A 17,766-nucleotide genomic window follows, 5' to 3' on the forward strand; every position below is an offset into this window, starting at 1 on the left:
AAAACAGTAATTGCAAGTGGTGTTCAAGATGTGCCCATGTGAAGGTAAGCCTGCCCTCACTAAGTACCCAGGACCTTCATTTTTATCATAATTCACTTCTAAACTGGACTAGTGACAATTTACTACACAGAGAAGAGAAATGTTGAGGGTTGCAAATATGATTAAGACAATTTTTTAGCCTAAAGATTTTATTGTCTAGTAGGGGAGGTAAGCCTTACCTGCACTTTAATGTGCTTTATTTAAAGTATCTTTAAGAAAAATACAAACAAAATAATATGGCAATCGTAAAGGACAAAAGCTGACTTTAGGCTCATGGGGAGAGGAGAAAAGTTCCTCTTTTGTTTGATGCACTCGATAGACTTAGGGTGGGGTCTGAAAATCATTTCATGCACAAGATAGCCTTAGTTTTCTCATTATCTAGTGCTGTTATAACAGAAGGAAACCCTGGTGGTGTAGTGGTTAAGTGCTACGGCTGCTAACCAAAGGGTTGGCAGTTCAAATCCACCAGACGCTCCTTGGAAACTCTGTGGGGCAGTTCTACTCTGTCTTATAGGGTCGCTATGAGTTAGAATTGACTCGATGGCACTGGGTTTGGGGGTTTTTTTTTTGGTTATAACAGAAATACTACAAGTTGATGGCTTTAACAAACAGCAATTTATTCTCTCACAATCTAGAAAGCTAGAAGTCTGAATTCAGGGTGTTAGCTCCAGGGGAAGGCTATCGCTCTCTGTTAGCTCTGGGGGGAAGGTACTTGTCATCTATCTTCCCCTAGGTCTAGGAGGTTCTCAGCCAGGGACACAGGGCCCAAAGGACACACTTTGCTCGTGGCTTTTCTTTCTTGATGGTAGGATTTCCCTCTTCTCTCTGCTCATTTCTCCCTTTTAGACCTCAAGAGTTTGACTCAAGATACAGCCTAATCCTGTATATTGGGTCCTGCAGCATTAATGTAACTGCCTCTAACCCTGCCTCATTAACATCATAGAGGTTAGGATTTATAACAGGTAGGATAATTACATCAGATCACAAAGTGGAGGACAACCACAGACTATTGGGAATCATGGCCTAACCAAGTGGACACACATTTTGGGGGGACCCAATTCAATCCATAACAGGTGGGGTCTTGAAAGGAAAGAAAGGAATGGGGATGAGGGTTTTAGGGAAGGATGTTCTATGAGAAAAGGGAGGGTGGTACTTGATTCTTACCTGTAGCCAGAACCGTGTGCCCAGATATCTGCAAGCAATGTAAGGTGAACTTGTGCTGCCAATTAGCTAGCACAGATTAGTAAAAACATTGTCATTAACTAAGCAATTACTTACTAGGAGCCAGGTATTGTTCTTACATATGTTTTTTACTTAGTCCTTAAATCCCATCACTGTTGAGTCGATTCTGACTCATAGCAACCCAATAAAATGGAGTAGAACTGCCCCACAGGGTTTCCAAGGCTGTAATCTTTACAGAGGCAGACTGCCACATCTTTTTCCCACAGGGCAGCTGGTAGGTTCAAATCACCAACCTATGGGTTAGTAGCTGACTGCTTAACCACTGCACCACCAGGACTCCTTACTTAGTCCTTAGGCCAACCCTACAGGGATTGGAATTGATGAAATACCAGTTGAGATGTTTCAACAAAGAGATGCAATGCTGGAAGAGCTTACCTGTCTATGACAAGAAATTTGGAAGACAGCTATGTGGCCAACCGATTGGAAGAGACCCATATTTGTGTCCATTCCAAAGAAAGGTGATCCAATAGAATGTGGAAATTATCAAACAATGTCATTAATATCACAAGCAAGAATAATTTTGATGAAGATAATTAAAAAACCAGCAGTACATCAACAGGGAACTGCCAGAAATTCAATCCAGATTCAGAAGAGGACTTGAGGGATATCATTGGTGGTATCAGATGGATCTTGACTGAAAGCAGAGAATGCCAGAAAGTTGTTTACCTGTGTCTTATTGACGATGCAAAGGCATTCAACTGTGTGGACCATAACAAATTATGAATAACATTGTGAAGAATGGGAGTTCTAGAACACTTAATTGTGTTCACAAGGAACCTGTACATAGACCCAGAGGTAGTCATTAGAACAGAAGAAGGGGATACTGAGTGGTTTAAAATCAGGAAAGGCATGTATCAGGGTTGTATCCTTTCACCATACTTATTCATTCTGTATTCTGAGCAAATAATCTGAGAAGCTGGACTATATGAAGAAGAACAGGGCATCAGGATTAGAGGAAGACTCATTAACAATCTTCAATATGCAGATGACACAATCTTGCTTGCCAAAAGCAAAGAGGACTTGAAGCACTTACTGATGAAGATCAAAGACTCTACAGCCTTCAGTATGGATTACGCTTCAACATAAAAACAAAAATCCTCACAAATGGACCAATAAGCAACATCATGATAAATGGAGAAAATACTGAAATTGTCAAGGGTTACATTTTACTTGGATTCCCAATCAACTCCCATGGAAGCAGCAGTCAAGAAATCAAGTGATGTTTTTTTATTGCATTAGGCAAATCTTCTGCAAAAGACTTAACTTGTTGAAAAACAAAGATGTCCCTTTGAAGACTAAGGTGCGCCTGACCCAATCCATAGTATTTTCAATCACCTCATATGCATGCCAAAGGTGGGCCATGGATAAGGAAGACCTGAGAAGTATTGATGCCTTAGAATTATGGTGTTGGTGAAGATTATTCAATAACCATGGACTGCCAGAAGAAAGAACAAATACGTCTCGGAAGAAGTACGGCCAGAATTCTCCTTAGAAGGATGATGAGACTTCATCTCACATAATTTGGACATATTATCAACAGGGCCTGTCCATGCTTGGTAAAATGGACGGTCAGCCAAAAAGAGGAAGACTCTCAACGAGATGGATTGACACAGTGGCTGCAGCAATTGGCTCAAGCATAACAACAGTTTTGAGGATGGCACAGGACCAGGCAGTGTCTCATTCTGTTATACGTAGAGTTGCTATGTGTTGGAACCAACTTGACGGCCGCTAAAAACAGCAACATTGGAGTAGGTGACATTATTCCTTCTCTTAGAAATAACTTGCCCCGGGTCCAATAGTTAGCAAAAGGCACAGCTGGGATGCAAACTCTGCTCTCTGAAGTGTTCTCTCTGCTCTCCTAGAGCCTTCCCCCTAGGACATGGCTGTCAATGCGTACTCTGCTCCTAGGAGTCATACTAGGCAATTTGGATTGATTATTAAGCAAAATTGGGTCTGAATGTAATTAATTATATAACTGTGGCCTGTCCAAGTTTAGTTCCACTGAAATTGCAACATGACATTGAGGCATTATAAAGGATTACTGGTAAAATAAGAATAGGTTTGAATAAAGTCTTTTATTTTTTTCTGGCTTAACAGAGATAAAGGAAAAGAGACCACAGTATGAATGCAACTCAACTGGCAGCATGACCAATAACTTTTTTTTTTTTAATTGCACTTTAGATGAAGTTGTACAGAAAAAAAACTAGTTTCTCATCAAAAAGTTAGTACACACATTGTTGTAAGAGATTGGTTAACAACCCCACCACATGTCAACACTCTCCCTTCTCAACCCTGGGTTCCCTATTACCAGCTTTCCTGTTCCCTCCTGCCTTCCAGTCCCTGCCCCAGGGCTGGTGCACCCCTTTAATCTTGTTTCATTCCATGGGCCTGTTCAATCTTTGGCTGAAGGGTGACCCTCAGGAGTGACCTCATTACTGAGCTGACAGGGTGTTCAGGGGCCATATCCTCAGGGTTTCTCACATCTCTGTCAGGCCAGCAAGTCTGGTCTTTTTTTTTTTTTCTTTTGAGTTAGAATTTTCTACATTTTTCCCCAGCTCTGTCTGGGACCCTCTATTGTGATCCCTGTCAGAGCAGTCAGTGGTGGTAGCCAGGCATCATCTCATTTTACTGGACTCAGTCTGGTGGAGGCAGTGGTAGATGTGGTCCATTAGTCCTTTGGACTAATCTTTCCCTTGTATCTTTAGTTTTCTTCATTCTTCCTTTGTCCTGAAGGGGCGAAACCAGTGGAGTATCCTAGATGGCCGCTCACAGGATTTTAAGACCCAGATGCCACTCACCAAAGTAGAATGTAGAACATATTCTTTATAAACTATGTTATGCTAACTGAGCTAGATGTTCTCCAAGACCATGGTCCCCACAGCCCTCAGCCCAGCAATTCCATCCCTCAGGGAGTTTGGGTGTGTCTCTGGAGCCACCATGACCTTGCCTTGTACAAGTTGTGCTGGCTTTCCCAGTATTGTGTACTGTCTTACTCTTCACCAAAGTTTCCACTTATCTATTAAGTGTTTTTCCATCCCCACCCCTCCCCTCCCTTGTAACCATCAGATTGTTTCTTTTTGTATGTAAACCTTTTCATGAGTTTTTACAGTAGTGATCTTATACAATATTTGTCCTTTTGTGATTGACTTATTTTACTCAGCATGATGCTCTCCAGATTCATCCACATTATGAGCTGCTTCACAGATTCATCATAGTTCTTTATCATTGCATAATATTCTATTGTGTGTATGTACCACAATTTATCCATTCATCTGTTAATGGGCATCTAGATTGTTTCCATCTTTTTGCTATTGTGAACAATGCTTCAATGAACAGGGATGTACATGTGTTTATTCATGTGACAACTCTTATTTGTCCAGGATATATTCCTAGGAGTGGGATTGCTGTATCATATGGTATTTCTATTTCTAGCTTTCAAAGGAAATGCCATATCAGTTTCCAAAATGGTTGTATCACTTTGCATTCCCACCAGTAGTGCACTAAGAGTTCCAATCTCCCCACAGCCTCTCCAACATTTGTTATTTCCTGTTTTATTGATTTGTGCCAGTAATGCTGGGATAAGATATGACCAATAACTTTTATCCTATAAATCTGGCAGTTGGCCAAAAGGTGATCTGCTCAACCTTCCTAATGATTACAGGTGAATAGGGTAGCAGGGAGATAACAGTGTTTTAAAAACACAGTGAATGTAGTTTGAATATTAAAGCAAAGCTACTAACAATTGTTGAAGCTGTTCTGTTCTTATCAAAATGTTTCTCTTTGGCCATATATAGCGACTTTTCTGTGGTTGTGTTCCCCTGAATTCCTGCTTCCAAAGGACAAAGCTGGGGATAGAATTCTTAAAGAGTTTTCATAAAATGAAGCAGAGAAAGCTAGCATATCTCAGGAAAATTTAGCACCCTATGGGACAATTACAATCATTTGCACAAACAACAGTACAATGTACACTGCATGAACGAAGTTTTCTGCAAATGCTTATTTAGAAAGATTTTAAGAAATTTAAGGTGGCTGTGGCAATTTTCTTAGATGAAAAAAGCACTAATAGTCACTATGGAAACCAAGATGCAGGCCGCAAGGAGCAAAATGAGACCTACACGGCAGTATTTTGATTGCTTCTCTTGTTTCTCTTCCTTTTTCAATAAGGTGTCAAACCCTGGCGTGTACATGTCTCCCAACCAAAATCGTAGGTCATTAGGATTTTCCTAAAAGGAAATTAAATAGAAAAGACAATCAATCAATCAGATTAATTAAGATTGCAGAACAATACACCGTCCAGAGGTACTGATGGTCCATATTTATACTTTCTAGGTAAGGTTTGAAGTTCTTGGGTGATGCAGTTAACACTTTTGGCTGCTAACTGAAAGGACGGAGGTTCAAGTCCACCCAGAGATGCCTTGGAAGAAAGCCCTGGTGATCTACTTCTGGAAAAATCAGCCACTGAAAACCCTCTGGAGCACAGTTCTACTCTGACATGAGGTAGGGTTGGCTCCACAGCAACTGTTTTGTGTCTCGTTGGTTTTTTTTTTTTTTTAACTGGCATAAGGTTAAAGTGTCATGGCTTGAATAAGAGTCTAGGCTTCCCTGAATAGCACAAACCTGCAGCCAAAGCCTCAGCCTGACCAGAAATCCCACAGCTTCAATCCGAACATGTTCATGAGAATTTATTAGAGATTTGCAGGATTTGTTTAACTGCTCACATTGGAGAGTCAGAAACACAACAGTGTTTCAGTAATGTTTAAGCCAAGTTAGTGTCTCTTGCATCTCATAAATAGTGCATGTCAATCAGGTGAATGAACTGATAAAACATTAAAATTCTTTGCTTTGGGTGAGCTTTAGCAACTTGATTTTGTCTGCATGGTAAGGATAGGCATGTTTGCTGAGTTTTTCGGTAAGTCCAGAAGCTGACATTCATGGAAGGAGGAATAAGACTAAGAGTCAAGAGTCACTTCTGGGATCCTTAGCCTGTGGTCACCCTTGAAGAGGGCTGCAGTGTGTCAGGGGTCAGTGCCCAGAAACCTTGGCACTATTTGACCTCCTAAAGAAAAGACCCAACATATCCTTCCCCACATCAGCTTCTACTCCCCGTGTCTCTAATTCTTTCACCAGCCCCATCATCGGTTCAGTCCCACAGAATTGTCAGCCTGATCTCATATGTCCAGCCTGCAAACTCTACTGTCCACACTTTTTTTTTTTTTTTTTTTTCACATTTCTTCTCTTATCTCTTTTTAAATAGCTCGATGCCTATGTCTGGCATCTAATAGGCACAAACAATTCATGATGCATCTTGAATTTCTCTGCGTTCAGAAACCCAAATCAGGCCTCGTTGTTTCTCACCTGGATTATTGCAATGGTTTACAGCCAAGGTTCTCACCCCCTGCCTGCTTCTCCAGTCTCAGTGGACTTAAAGTCAGGTTTGAGGTGTGGTATAGCCAATTTCCCTGGCCAGCCGTCAGGAATCAGTGAACTATTTTCACACTGAAGGATGCACTACTAGAGGAGGAGTGTGCATTTATGCAGGGAGATGGGGTAGATTCGGGTGATGATAATAGAGTTCTTCCATTACTTATGTATTAGTTTGAGCTTCCTAGTCATAGAAAGTTAAAATATTAGGATAAAATTTCGGTGACCTCTACTGAAGGATAGATGATTTAAAAATTCTCCTCTACCTCACTCTTATCCCCTATTTTGTTTGTGTTCTAATCAGAGGCCTGTCCTTTCCCTGATTATGCTTCTATTCTCTAGTAAGAGCTTCCATAATGGAGGCTGTCTTAAACATTCTGCGTATAGCTTGTCTTGGTAATTACATATGCCACTTCTTTTCTCCTCTCTGCTTTATAAACTCTAAGTAATTTGAATTTTGGTGTTGGAAAGTCGGGAAAAAATTTTCATAGAATTAACTTCTCCACCTAAGCCTTTGAAAGATGGGAGTAGCGAGAGACACCTGGAAGTTTCAAGGTTTTAGAAAATAAGTTAGGGGCTCTATCTGCTAATTATGAGATATAGATAAGGATGTTAGTGAAAGAAGTTTAATAAATGAGGTAGGGGAAGAAATTCTAATGAAAAAGAAATCATGGCTTCTGGAATCTTCCCTCAAACAAGTCAGGGCTGTAGAATGGCATCATGAGGTCTTATAAACTCATGATTTTAAAGGAGTGGGTAGTCATGTAGAGGACTGAGCAGGGTGGGAGTAGGTCCTGGTTTTAGCTAAACAATGTGTCCACCATATTGGTACTTGTTCAATCTTCCTAAACATAACTCTTGTTCTTGTCAAACTTATATATATATACACATGTATTATTTCTCATTGCCAGTGATGTTTGATTTTCATAGTATAAAATTCAAACGTTTTCTTTTAGCAGTTTTTTTTTATTTTTAGTCTTATTTTCCTATTATTCTATTGTTCAAACTGTAGCTCTAGCAAAACTTGACTACTTGTTCTTTCACTTTCTGTATTTGTACTTTTGCTCTTGTTATCCCTTCTGACAGAGGAGCCTTCTCACTCCCGCAAACTGTCTCTATCTTTGCAGTTCTACACATCCTTTGAACCCAGCATAAACTAACTTTTTCATGAAGTGTTTTTTAATTAGATGTGTTTTTTTCTCCTTCTGAATCTCTATAGCACATTATATTAGAATCACCTTCCTCTATCTTGTGCTATACTGGTTGCTGTCGAGTCAAGTCTGACTCATAGCAACCCTATAGGACAGAGTAGAACTGCCCCATAGGGTTTCCAAGGAGCTGCTGGTGGAGCCAAACTGCCAACCTTTTGGTTAGCAGCCAAGCTCTCATTGTTTATTTGTTCAGTTGGATGAACTTTTGAGGGCAGTCACAATAATATTCGGAAACACTGGTAGCGTAGTGGTTAAGTGCTACGGCTACTAATAAAGAGGTCAGCAGTTCAAATCCACCAGATGCTCCTTGGAAACTCTATAGGGCAGTTCTACCCTGTTCTATAGGGTCGCTATGAGTCAGAATCGACTTGACGGCAGTGGGTTTGGTTTTTAACAGTAACATTCATCCCTAAAATTCCATTTTCATGTATGTGAATAGAAAAGGAAAAAAAGAGGAGCTAGGATATGGTCAAAAAAAATGTTTGTGCAACAGAGAAAACTACTGGCACTAATAGAAAGATTCAGCAAAGTAGCAGGATACAAGATAAACATATGAAAATCAGTTGGATTCCTATATACTAACAAAGAGAAGGACAAAAAGGAAATCGGCAAAACAATACCATTTATAACAGCCCCTAAAAAAAATACTTAGGAGTAAATCTAACCAGGGATGTAAAGGACCTATACAAAGAAAACTACAAAACACTACTGCAAGAAACCAAAAGAGATCTACATAAATGGAAAAACACACCATGCTCATGAATAGGTAGACCCAACATTGTGAAAATGTCAATTCTACCAAAGCAATCTACAAATACAATGCAATCCCAATCCAAATACCAGCAACATTCTTTTAAGAGAGGAAAAAACTAATCATTCACTTTATATGGAAAGGGAAGAGGCCCCAGATAAGTAAAGCACTATTGAAGAAGAAGAATAAAGTAGACGGACTCCCGTTACCTGACCTCAGAACCTACTATACAACTATGATAGTGAAAACAGTCTGGTACTGGTACAATGACAGGTACACTGACCAATGGAACAGAATTGAGAACCCATGTGTAAATCCATCCACCTACCGTCACCTGATGTTTAGCAAGGGCCCAAAGTCCTTCATATGGGAAAAGACAGTCTTTTTGATAAATAGTGATGGCAAAACTGGATGTCCATCTGCAAAAAAATGAAACAGGCCCATACCTCACACCATACACAAAAACTAATTCAAAATGGATCAAAGACCTAAATATAAAACCAAAAATATAAAGATCATAGAAGAAAAAATAGGATCCACGCTAAAGGCCCTAATATATGACATTAACAGGTTACAGACCATAACTAACAACACACAAACTCCAGAAGATAAGCTAGATAACTGAGATCTTCTAAAAATTAAACATTTATGCTCATCAAAAGACTTCACCAAAAGAGTAAAAAGAAAACCTACAGACAAGGAAAAAATTTTTGGCTATGACAAATCCACCAAGTTGTAACCTCTAAAATCTATAGGAAAATTCAACACCTCTACAACAAAAAGACAAATAATCCAATTAAAAATGGGCAAAGGAAATGAAGACACTTCACCAAAGAAGGTATTCAAGTGGCTAACAGACACATAAGGAAAATGCTCCTGATCACTAGCCATTAGAGAAATGCAAATCAAAACCTCAAAGAGACAACATCTCACCCCGGCATTACTGGTGCAATCAAAAAAACAGGAAATAACATGTTGGAGAGACTGCGGGGGGATCAGAACTCTTATGCACTGCTGATGGGAGTGCAAAATCATACAGCCATTTTGGAAAATGATATGGCACTTCCTTAGAAAGCTAGAAATAGAAATATCATATGATCCAGTAATTCCACTCCTAGCAATGTATCCTAGAGAAATAACAGCCATCTCATGAATAGACATATGCCCACCCATGTTCATTGCAGCATTGTTCACAATAGCAAAAAGATGGAAACAACCTAGATGCCCATCAACAGATGAATGGATAAACTAACTATGGTACATACACACAATGGAGTACTACCCAATGATGAAGAACAATGATGAATCTGCGAAGCATCTCATGACATGGATGAATCTGGAGGGCATTATGCTTACTGAAATAAGTCAATCACAGAAGGACAAATATTGTATGAGACCACTACTATAAAAATTCATGAAAAGATTTACACATGAAAAGAAACAATCTTTGATGGTTACAAGGGAGGGAAGAGATGGGGATGGAAAAACACTAAATAGACAATAGATAAGTGATAACTTTGGTGAAGGGTAAGACTATACACAATACTGGGGAAGCCAGCACAACTTGCCCAAGGCAAGGTCATGGTAGCTCCATAGACACAGCCAAACTCCCTGAGGGACAGAATTACTGGGCTGAGGGCTGTGGGGACCATGGTCTTGGAGAACATCTAGCTCAACTGGCATTACATAGTTTATAAAACCTCTATCAGGCTTAGCCTCCACCAGACTCAGCCTCCACCAGACTGAGTGCAGCACAACTAGATGGTGCCTGGCTACCACTGACTGCTCTGGCAGGGAACACAATAGAGGGTTCCAGACAGAACTGGAGAAAAATGTAGAACAAAATTTTAACTCAGAAAAAATGACCAGGCTTACTGATCTGACAGAGACTGGAGAAACCACAAGAGTATGGCCCTCAGGCACCCTTTTATATAGCTCAGTAATGAAATCACTCCTGAGGTTCACCCTTCAGACAAAGATTAGACAGGCCCATAAAAAAAAAGAAAAAGGAGAGAGAGAGATTAAAGGGGCACACCAGCCCAGGGGCAAGGATGAGAAGGCAGGAGGGGACAGGAAAACTGGTAATAGGGAATTTAAGGTCAAGACAGGAGAGTGTTGACAAGTCATGGGGATGGTAACCAATGTTACAAAGCAATATATGTACTAATTGTTTAATGAGAAGCTAGTTTATTCTGCAAACCTTCATCTAAAGTACAATATAACAATAAACAATTAAACCAAAAGGAAAAAAAAAAAGTTTGTGTAATAAATTGATACTTTTTTTTCTTTTTTGGTAATAATAGAAGGTCACTTAACAGAAGTCCTGATTCTAAGAACCCTGCTAAAAAATCTCAGGATTATTGTTCCCTTGGGGGAGCATCTGTTTTGGAAACTTCCCTAGAAGAGAGACTACAGGAAGGAGAAGATGCATTAAATCTACTAGGATATTAAGAAAATTCAGGGATTCTAGACAACAAACTATTTCAAGGAATGCGTATTTGGGAGCCTAAAAAATACTTGTAGGATTTTAGGGGAGCATGCTGCTGTCCCTTCAAAAAAAAAAAAAAAACCCTTAGATGCTTAAGGCATGGGGTTTAGAACAGGTATACGTTTTTATAATTGGGTAATGTCAGGCATTTCTAGCCTTGGTGCAGGCAGAGGCAAGCCAAGGCTGGGTAGGAATCCAGTCAGAAAACTGAGGGTTTCCTTCTCTGCTGATCAGGTATTTCTAGATCTTCTATGTGCTGGAAGAACATGGTGGGGCGGGGTCGGGGAGGGACGGTGAGAGAAAAAAGAACTTAAGTTGGGTTTAAGCTGGGTGAATGAGTTCATTGCATACTTTTCCTATGTTGAAATGTTTTTGTTTTGTTACTGAGACACAGGAAAATGACCAAAATGTAAATGTGCACTCTTAAATCACTGAGTGGACTTGAAATAAAATGTTTGATGAGAACTGACTTATACAGTGCCTAAGACAGAGCATTCAATAAATATTTTTCAGTGATTGTTGAATAGAGAATGGGCTCTGAATTATTCATGTATATCAATGGTTATAAAACTGGGAAAAAAGTAATCTTGAAATTCATTTTCATGAAAATTTTATCCTCTTTGAAAATCTTTTTTCTGTGCCATGTACGTCATTTCTTCCACTTTATACCATACCAGATGCCAGTAGACTCTTACATTGTAAAACTCAAAACATAAATAAACAAATATACTGACCAGGAGGGAGACAGGGAAGCCAAGGGCCAAAATGATCTGAAATCTGGAGATTCTGTGCCTGGAGAAGAGTTCCTGGTTTATACAGTGAAGTGTCACCCTAACAACCTTTCTTTTAGAGTCAACTGATCTACCTCATGGATTCAAGGAGGTAATTCTTAGGCTTGAATACCTTTAGGTGGCCCGAGAGGTTGGTGTGTAGGGAACGCCTGTCATAATCCTCAATGGTCCATGAAGGATTCTTTTTTCTATCTTCCATAGCTTCCTCCAAACTTATGTCACCATATAGTGGGTTATTCTTCAGAACTGATGACAGGGATGGTGGGGCAATATCAGCAGTCACAGGGTCCTCCTCAGAGGATCCCCTAACTCGTTGCACAGCAATATTCTTCTTCTCTCTCTATGAAGAGACATGCAGAAGAGACTTCTCTTAGAAATGGAACTTCTCTGGTAGACAGATAACTGTACCTGAAAATTAGCTGACTTTCCTGGAGATCCAACAGATTAGGACAAGGAATGGGGAAAAGATTCTAGGATCTAGTTTGATCATGAGTGCTCCCATTAATTGAGTTCTTTCTTTGTGTGTGATCTTGCTCAGATTTAGTAATCATTTATTAAAATGCTATTTTGTAACTACTAAGAAAGAACACCATTTTTAAGTTCACAAAGAATTCTGAATAAAGCCCTTCTACTTGTGCATCCCACAGCTGATAAAAATAACATTTAACGTTACTGTATTAACTCAGCAAACTCAAAATTAAAAGACATTGTATAGGCAGGCCTTGGCTGTTTCAGAAGATAACTGAACTTTCATAAATAGTCTCTGAGGACTCTTGTTTTCGACAGCTTTGAGGACCAGGCTAATCTAATTGCACTCATGTATTTGCCTACAGACCAGGTGGCTACTAGAGGGCTCTAATGTTGGCTTTCATATTTTTAAGACTTTTTTAATTGAAGTATAACATACTTAGAGAAGAGTGCACATATCATAGCTCAGTGACTTTTCACAAACCAAATAAACCCAAGATTCAGCACCCAGACCACAGAAAGAATGTTACGAATACCCTCATGCCTCCTTCTGGTCATAATCTCTCCACCTACCTAAGGATAGTATCCGATATTCTAACAGCATAAGGTAGCTGTGACTTATTTTGTGTTTTATATAATAAAAACCATACAGTGTATACTTCTTTGTGTTTGGCTTGACCTTCAATTTTTACATTTTTTTTTAACTTGTGACTAAAAACTATCATGAAGGTAGAAAATTTTAAAATTAAAATTTATTCGTTGCTTAGATACAAATTGAAAAGAAAAAAAGCTAATAAAGTAATATCTCACTTATCATAGGGCGTCATGGGAGAGGAATTTCACATGAGTTAATTGTTAGATAATTTAGGTTTAACCCTTAAAAATGGTGATAGATTTCATTAGTTTACAGCAACTTTTAAGTAAATATGCTACACAAGTTTCACCCTTTCTAAACAAAGAATGTCCTTCTGAGTCATATGTGTGATCATCAATGCACTCATGACCTCAGCATCTATTGAGATAGACCCAAAAACCAAACGCATTGCCATCGAGTTGATTCTGACTCATAGCAACCCTATAGGACAGAGTAGAACTGACCTATTGGGTTTCCAAGGAGTGGCTGGTAGATTCAAACTGCCAACCTTTTTTTTTTTTTTGTCAGCAGCACATTAATATATGTTTGTATAAGCTAATGTTGTAAACTAATGTTACATATATTTTCCATTTCAAATAGCAGGTAGGCAGAAAAAAAAATTTTTAAAAAGAAATCATCTAGATAAAATAGCTTGCTCTCTCTTTGGCCCTGAGTTTCACCAACTTTCTTAATCCATGCATTTTTCATATACTTAGAGATCAGCTTGGAGAATCTTCTGACTTTAATAGGTTGTTGATATGCTCAAGATCAATTTATATTCTATACTACTGAAGTTCTCAATGAAATAATAAATCTTTTTGACTTAGCATTTGTCTGAAAGATGGATAGCCTCATAAACAATGTTTCTGAATTGAGCAAAAAATAATTTGCTATGAAATTTAGACTGTTTGAGCTTCACATAATTCTGACTCAATTTTTTTTTTCTTCAAGGCTAGACATGTTTGATCATCTTTGGAGAGGGATAATTCTTTTGACATTGATAAATTGCATTTGTCAGGTTCCTTGGATGCTAGCCTATTCACTGAGTTTCTTAAATAAGAAACTCTACAAATGAGGAAAATACAGTTTGAGAGTCAAAAGAAAAATACATTCTCCTACAGTGTATAAATACTTAGAAAAACTAATCAATAATCACAGTCCGACGGCACTGGGTTATATTCTAAAAGACCGTTCAAGCCTTAATTTCTAGCCCTCATTATTAAAAATTTTGAGGTTTACCCTACAACATTATGCTCTTTATTTCTGCTCTGTGTGTCAATTTTATGCCTGAAAGACATATAAAGGGAAAATTAATAGAATAATTTTATTGAGAATTTGATGACAGGATCAAAGATACTTCATAATGGGTGAAGTTCATTTGTTTTTTAATAAATTTGTTCAAATAGCTTTAAGAAAAAGAAAGCATGTATTATTCCAACGTTCTGCTCCACATTCTCAACAATACACTTACCAGAGCAAAATGCAACTGCAGTTATAGAAAACACTGCCAGCATTTTAGTTGTTTAGTAATCTAAAATAGTTTGCATTTGAAAACATTTATTTAAGGAAAGTAACACTGCAAATCTCAAGTAGAGTTTTCCGTATAGGCATAAATAAACATTATTTTGTAATGTTTACTTATGTCTAAGTACTTCAGTTTATAACTTTTACGTACAGTAAACTATAAGCCAATAAAGAGAGCGAAATAAAAGACATATTCAGACAAACAAAAACTGAGAGTATACAATTAATAGATCACTAATGAAAGAACCTTCTTCTTCTTTAAGAAGAAGAAATTTGAGCCCAGAGGGAAAGATTAAGATTAAAGAATGAACACTGAGCAAAAATGAATTGATAAATATATATATGTAAATTTAAGCAAGCATTGATTTTATGGTAAAACAGCAATAAATGTAATTACCAATTTGTGAGTTTTAAAATAAAAGAGAACTAAAACACTGGAATATAATAAATTTAGCATAGATCTTCTTTATTAGGGTATTTTAAGAAATCATTCCAGTTAGAAGGTAGAAGTATTTCTAAAAATATAAAAGTAGAATGTTGTTATTGTTGAGTGATATTAAGTCTATTATAGGTTATAATGACCCCATGTGAGAGTAGAACTGCCCCAGGTTTTTTTTTTTTTTTTAACTGTAATCTTTACAAGAGCAGATCACTAGGTCTTTCTCCTGTGGAGTCGTTGGGTGGATTTGAACCTCCAACCTTTTGATTAGCAGCTGAGGTCTTAACTGTTTACACCACCAGGACTTCTTAGAAATAGAATGTATAACTTCTAAATTCATAAAAGAAAAAAAAACCCACTGCTGTTGAGTCGATTCCGACTCATAGTGATTCCGACTCATAGAGCAGTAGAAAAAAATTAAGTTAATAAATATTTAATAAAATAAGAAAAACAAGACAAATAGATATAGAGGGAAACTCAGGAAAACAGAAAGAAAAATATTAGAAATAATCACACTAAATGAAAGTGGACTAAACCCTCCAGTTAACTGACAGAGATGGTCAGATCAGATTTTTAAATAAAATTCAATTATAGAATATTTATAAGAGAACTACCTAAAATATAAGGACTCAAACTCAGAAAGGATGAATATGAAAGATGTAAAAATTACGCCAGGCAAATAGTAAATAAATGAGAGCTGGGTATTGTGGCAATTAGCTAAACTCTCACCATATTTGTTTCCCCTTCCTGAACACATAGGATTACAATATTTCCCAGTTTGTAGTTGGATTGGAGCCAGATGTTTTCTGGCCGATGTGGTATGGACAAAAGTAACAGAGATCACTTCAAAGCCTGGCTCCTAAAATCTTCCAGAAGATTCTTTGCTTAATTTTCCTCACTTTCTTCTCTTTGAAGCTGCAAGCAAGAGTTATAAGGCAACAGAGTTACAAGATGAAGGGGTTGAGTCACTGTTTGGAAAAAAGCTCCTTCAAAAAGTCATTTGTCCTTCCTCAGACTTTTCATTAGCAAGCTTTTTGTTTGCTTTTATTATTTTTTGGTTCATTTGTTATCACAGTGTAGTCTAGCCTACCCTACATAGTACAGAAAGTGAGATATTGAAATTCCTGTAAGATGTGGCTTTGGCTTAGCAGCCAAGAAGTAGAAGATGATAAAGGTAGTATCAGAAACGAGAACAATGGTTATTCATCTTAGCCAGTGGCAAAACATTTGATAAACTCACCTGTGGTAATTTGGAAGATAGATCACCTTTAGCTCTAAGAGAGATATTTAAAAATAATCAAGATATGCAATGATATTTCAAGCATAAGAGAATCAGTGTATTACAAGAAAGAGATGAGATCAGAAAAAGAAGCAGGCAATTTGCAAGCAGAAATGAAAGAGAGAGAGTCTAGAAATTTGAGCACTGGCAGTATTGGAAATCTGACTGTTTCTAGACCCCAAGTACTAAGAGGTAAAATTAAAAAAAAAAAAAATTTTTTTTTTAAAGCATTAAGCAAAAAGTCCAGAAAAATTTCTCAACTGAGTAAAGTGTCTCAAGGTAAAGATCATGTTAAGTGTGTTGTTTCACTGGACCAAAGAATAGAGAAATGAGGGCAGAAAAGAAAACCAGTAAAGCAGATTTGAAAATGTTTTCAAAAGAACTTTAGGTGTCTTTATTCACATACGGAACTGACTGAAATTAAATATAACATTAACAAATAGCCTACTTAGCTTTGTGAGAAATGTATTACCAAAGAAACCATAAGCCTAGGCTTAGAAAGCTTTTGACTGAAAATTTAAAAAGTAAAACAACACAAAAAGAACAAAAACAAAACCCTCAGCTTCCAAAGAGCCAGAAGTAGGAGGTCAGCATTGGTGGTTATACAGCCTTCAAGGAGAGCTCACTTCAGATATGGCCCACTGCAGAATAATGAGCAAAGAGGTGCTCCCTAGAGGGTGGGTCCAGGGATCGTGGAAAGCCGTGCATCAGGAGGTCCTGCTAAAAAGCAGAACCAGGGTCTAACCTTAAAGAAAGGAGACCCACAAAGTATTCCCAGTGGTGTCTTAAAATTCCTTTGATTAATGACGGCTGTGTCTCTCATTTTTCTCATTCAGAATGAAGATTTTACTGCAATATTTCTATTCCTAGTCTAATGAAGTTTGTAGGATGGTAAAGGGAGAAAGGGAAACTGCTACTTGTAGTGACAGTTTGACCTTTGGGTTCTTTCCTCTGGGGAGAGGGTGAGTATGGTCTAGGTGTGGGAAGATGATAAAAACTTGTTGCTGTCCAGTCGATTCTGACTCAAAATGACTCTATAGGACAGAGTAGAACTACCTCCAAAGGGTTTCCAAGGATTAGCTGGTGGATTTGAATGGCCAACCTTTTTGTAAGCCACTGTAGCTCTTCATCACTGCACAACCAGGGAGAAATACATATTTAACAAACAAGATGATAGCCCGTGCCTGAGACTGGGTGACTGATTTTCTGGCTATAAATGCTCAAGAAATCCATTTATTTTTCATGGTACATAGCAAATAAATTGAGACATATGGCTAATGAAATTCAGGCTTCGCCTGTAAAACCCTTGGCAAGATCCTTGACTTACTCTCTCCCTTTCCTATCTGCAGGCCTACCAAATATTCTGGTATAGTATAGCCTCAAGAAGGAAAGAGCCTGGATTCCACTTAGAAGCAAGCCTCCTAGAACATCTATACAGCCAATATCAGCCCTTGTGTAAATTAGAAATAAATTTAAGTC

At 38.1% G+C, this 17,766-nt stretch overlaps 1 protein-coding gene across 1 annotated transcript in view; it reads right to left on the minus strand.

Annotated features, from left to right (window-relative positions):
* Positions 1–5,036: 5,036 nt before the first annotated feature.
* MINAR2 (membrane integral NOTCH2 associated receptor 2) overlaps positions 5,037–17,766 on the minus strand; it is a 29,506-nt gene continuing 16,776 nt past the window's right edge. The window contains exons 2-3 of the mRNA XM_010593681.3: positions 12,056–12,283; positions 5,037–5,504 (exon numbers count right to left, since the gene is read on the minus strand). Of these exons, the coding sequence (XP_010591983.1) occupies positions 5,325–5,504; positions 12,056–12,283 (408 nt within the window). The 3' untranslated portion in view covers positions 5,037–5,324. The remainder of the gene's footprint in view (positions 5,505–12,055; positions 12,284–17,766) is intronic.

The sequence above is a fragment of the Loxodonta africana genome, chromosome 2 (assembly GCF_030014295.1).
Source record: "Loxodonta africana isolate mLoxAfr1 chromosome 2, mLoxAfr1.hap2, whole genome shotgun sequence".
Lineage (NCBI taxonomy): Eukaryota > Metazoa > Chordata > Mammalia > Proboscidea > Elephantidae > Loxodonta > Loxodonta africana.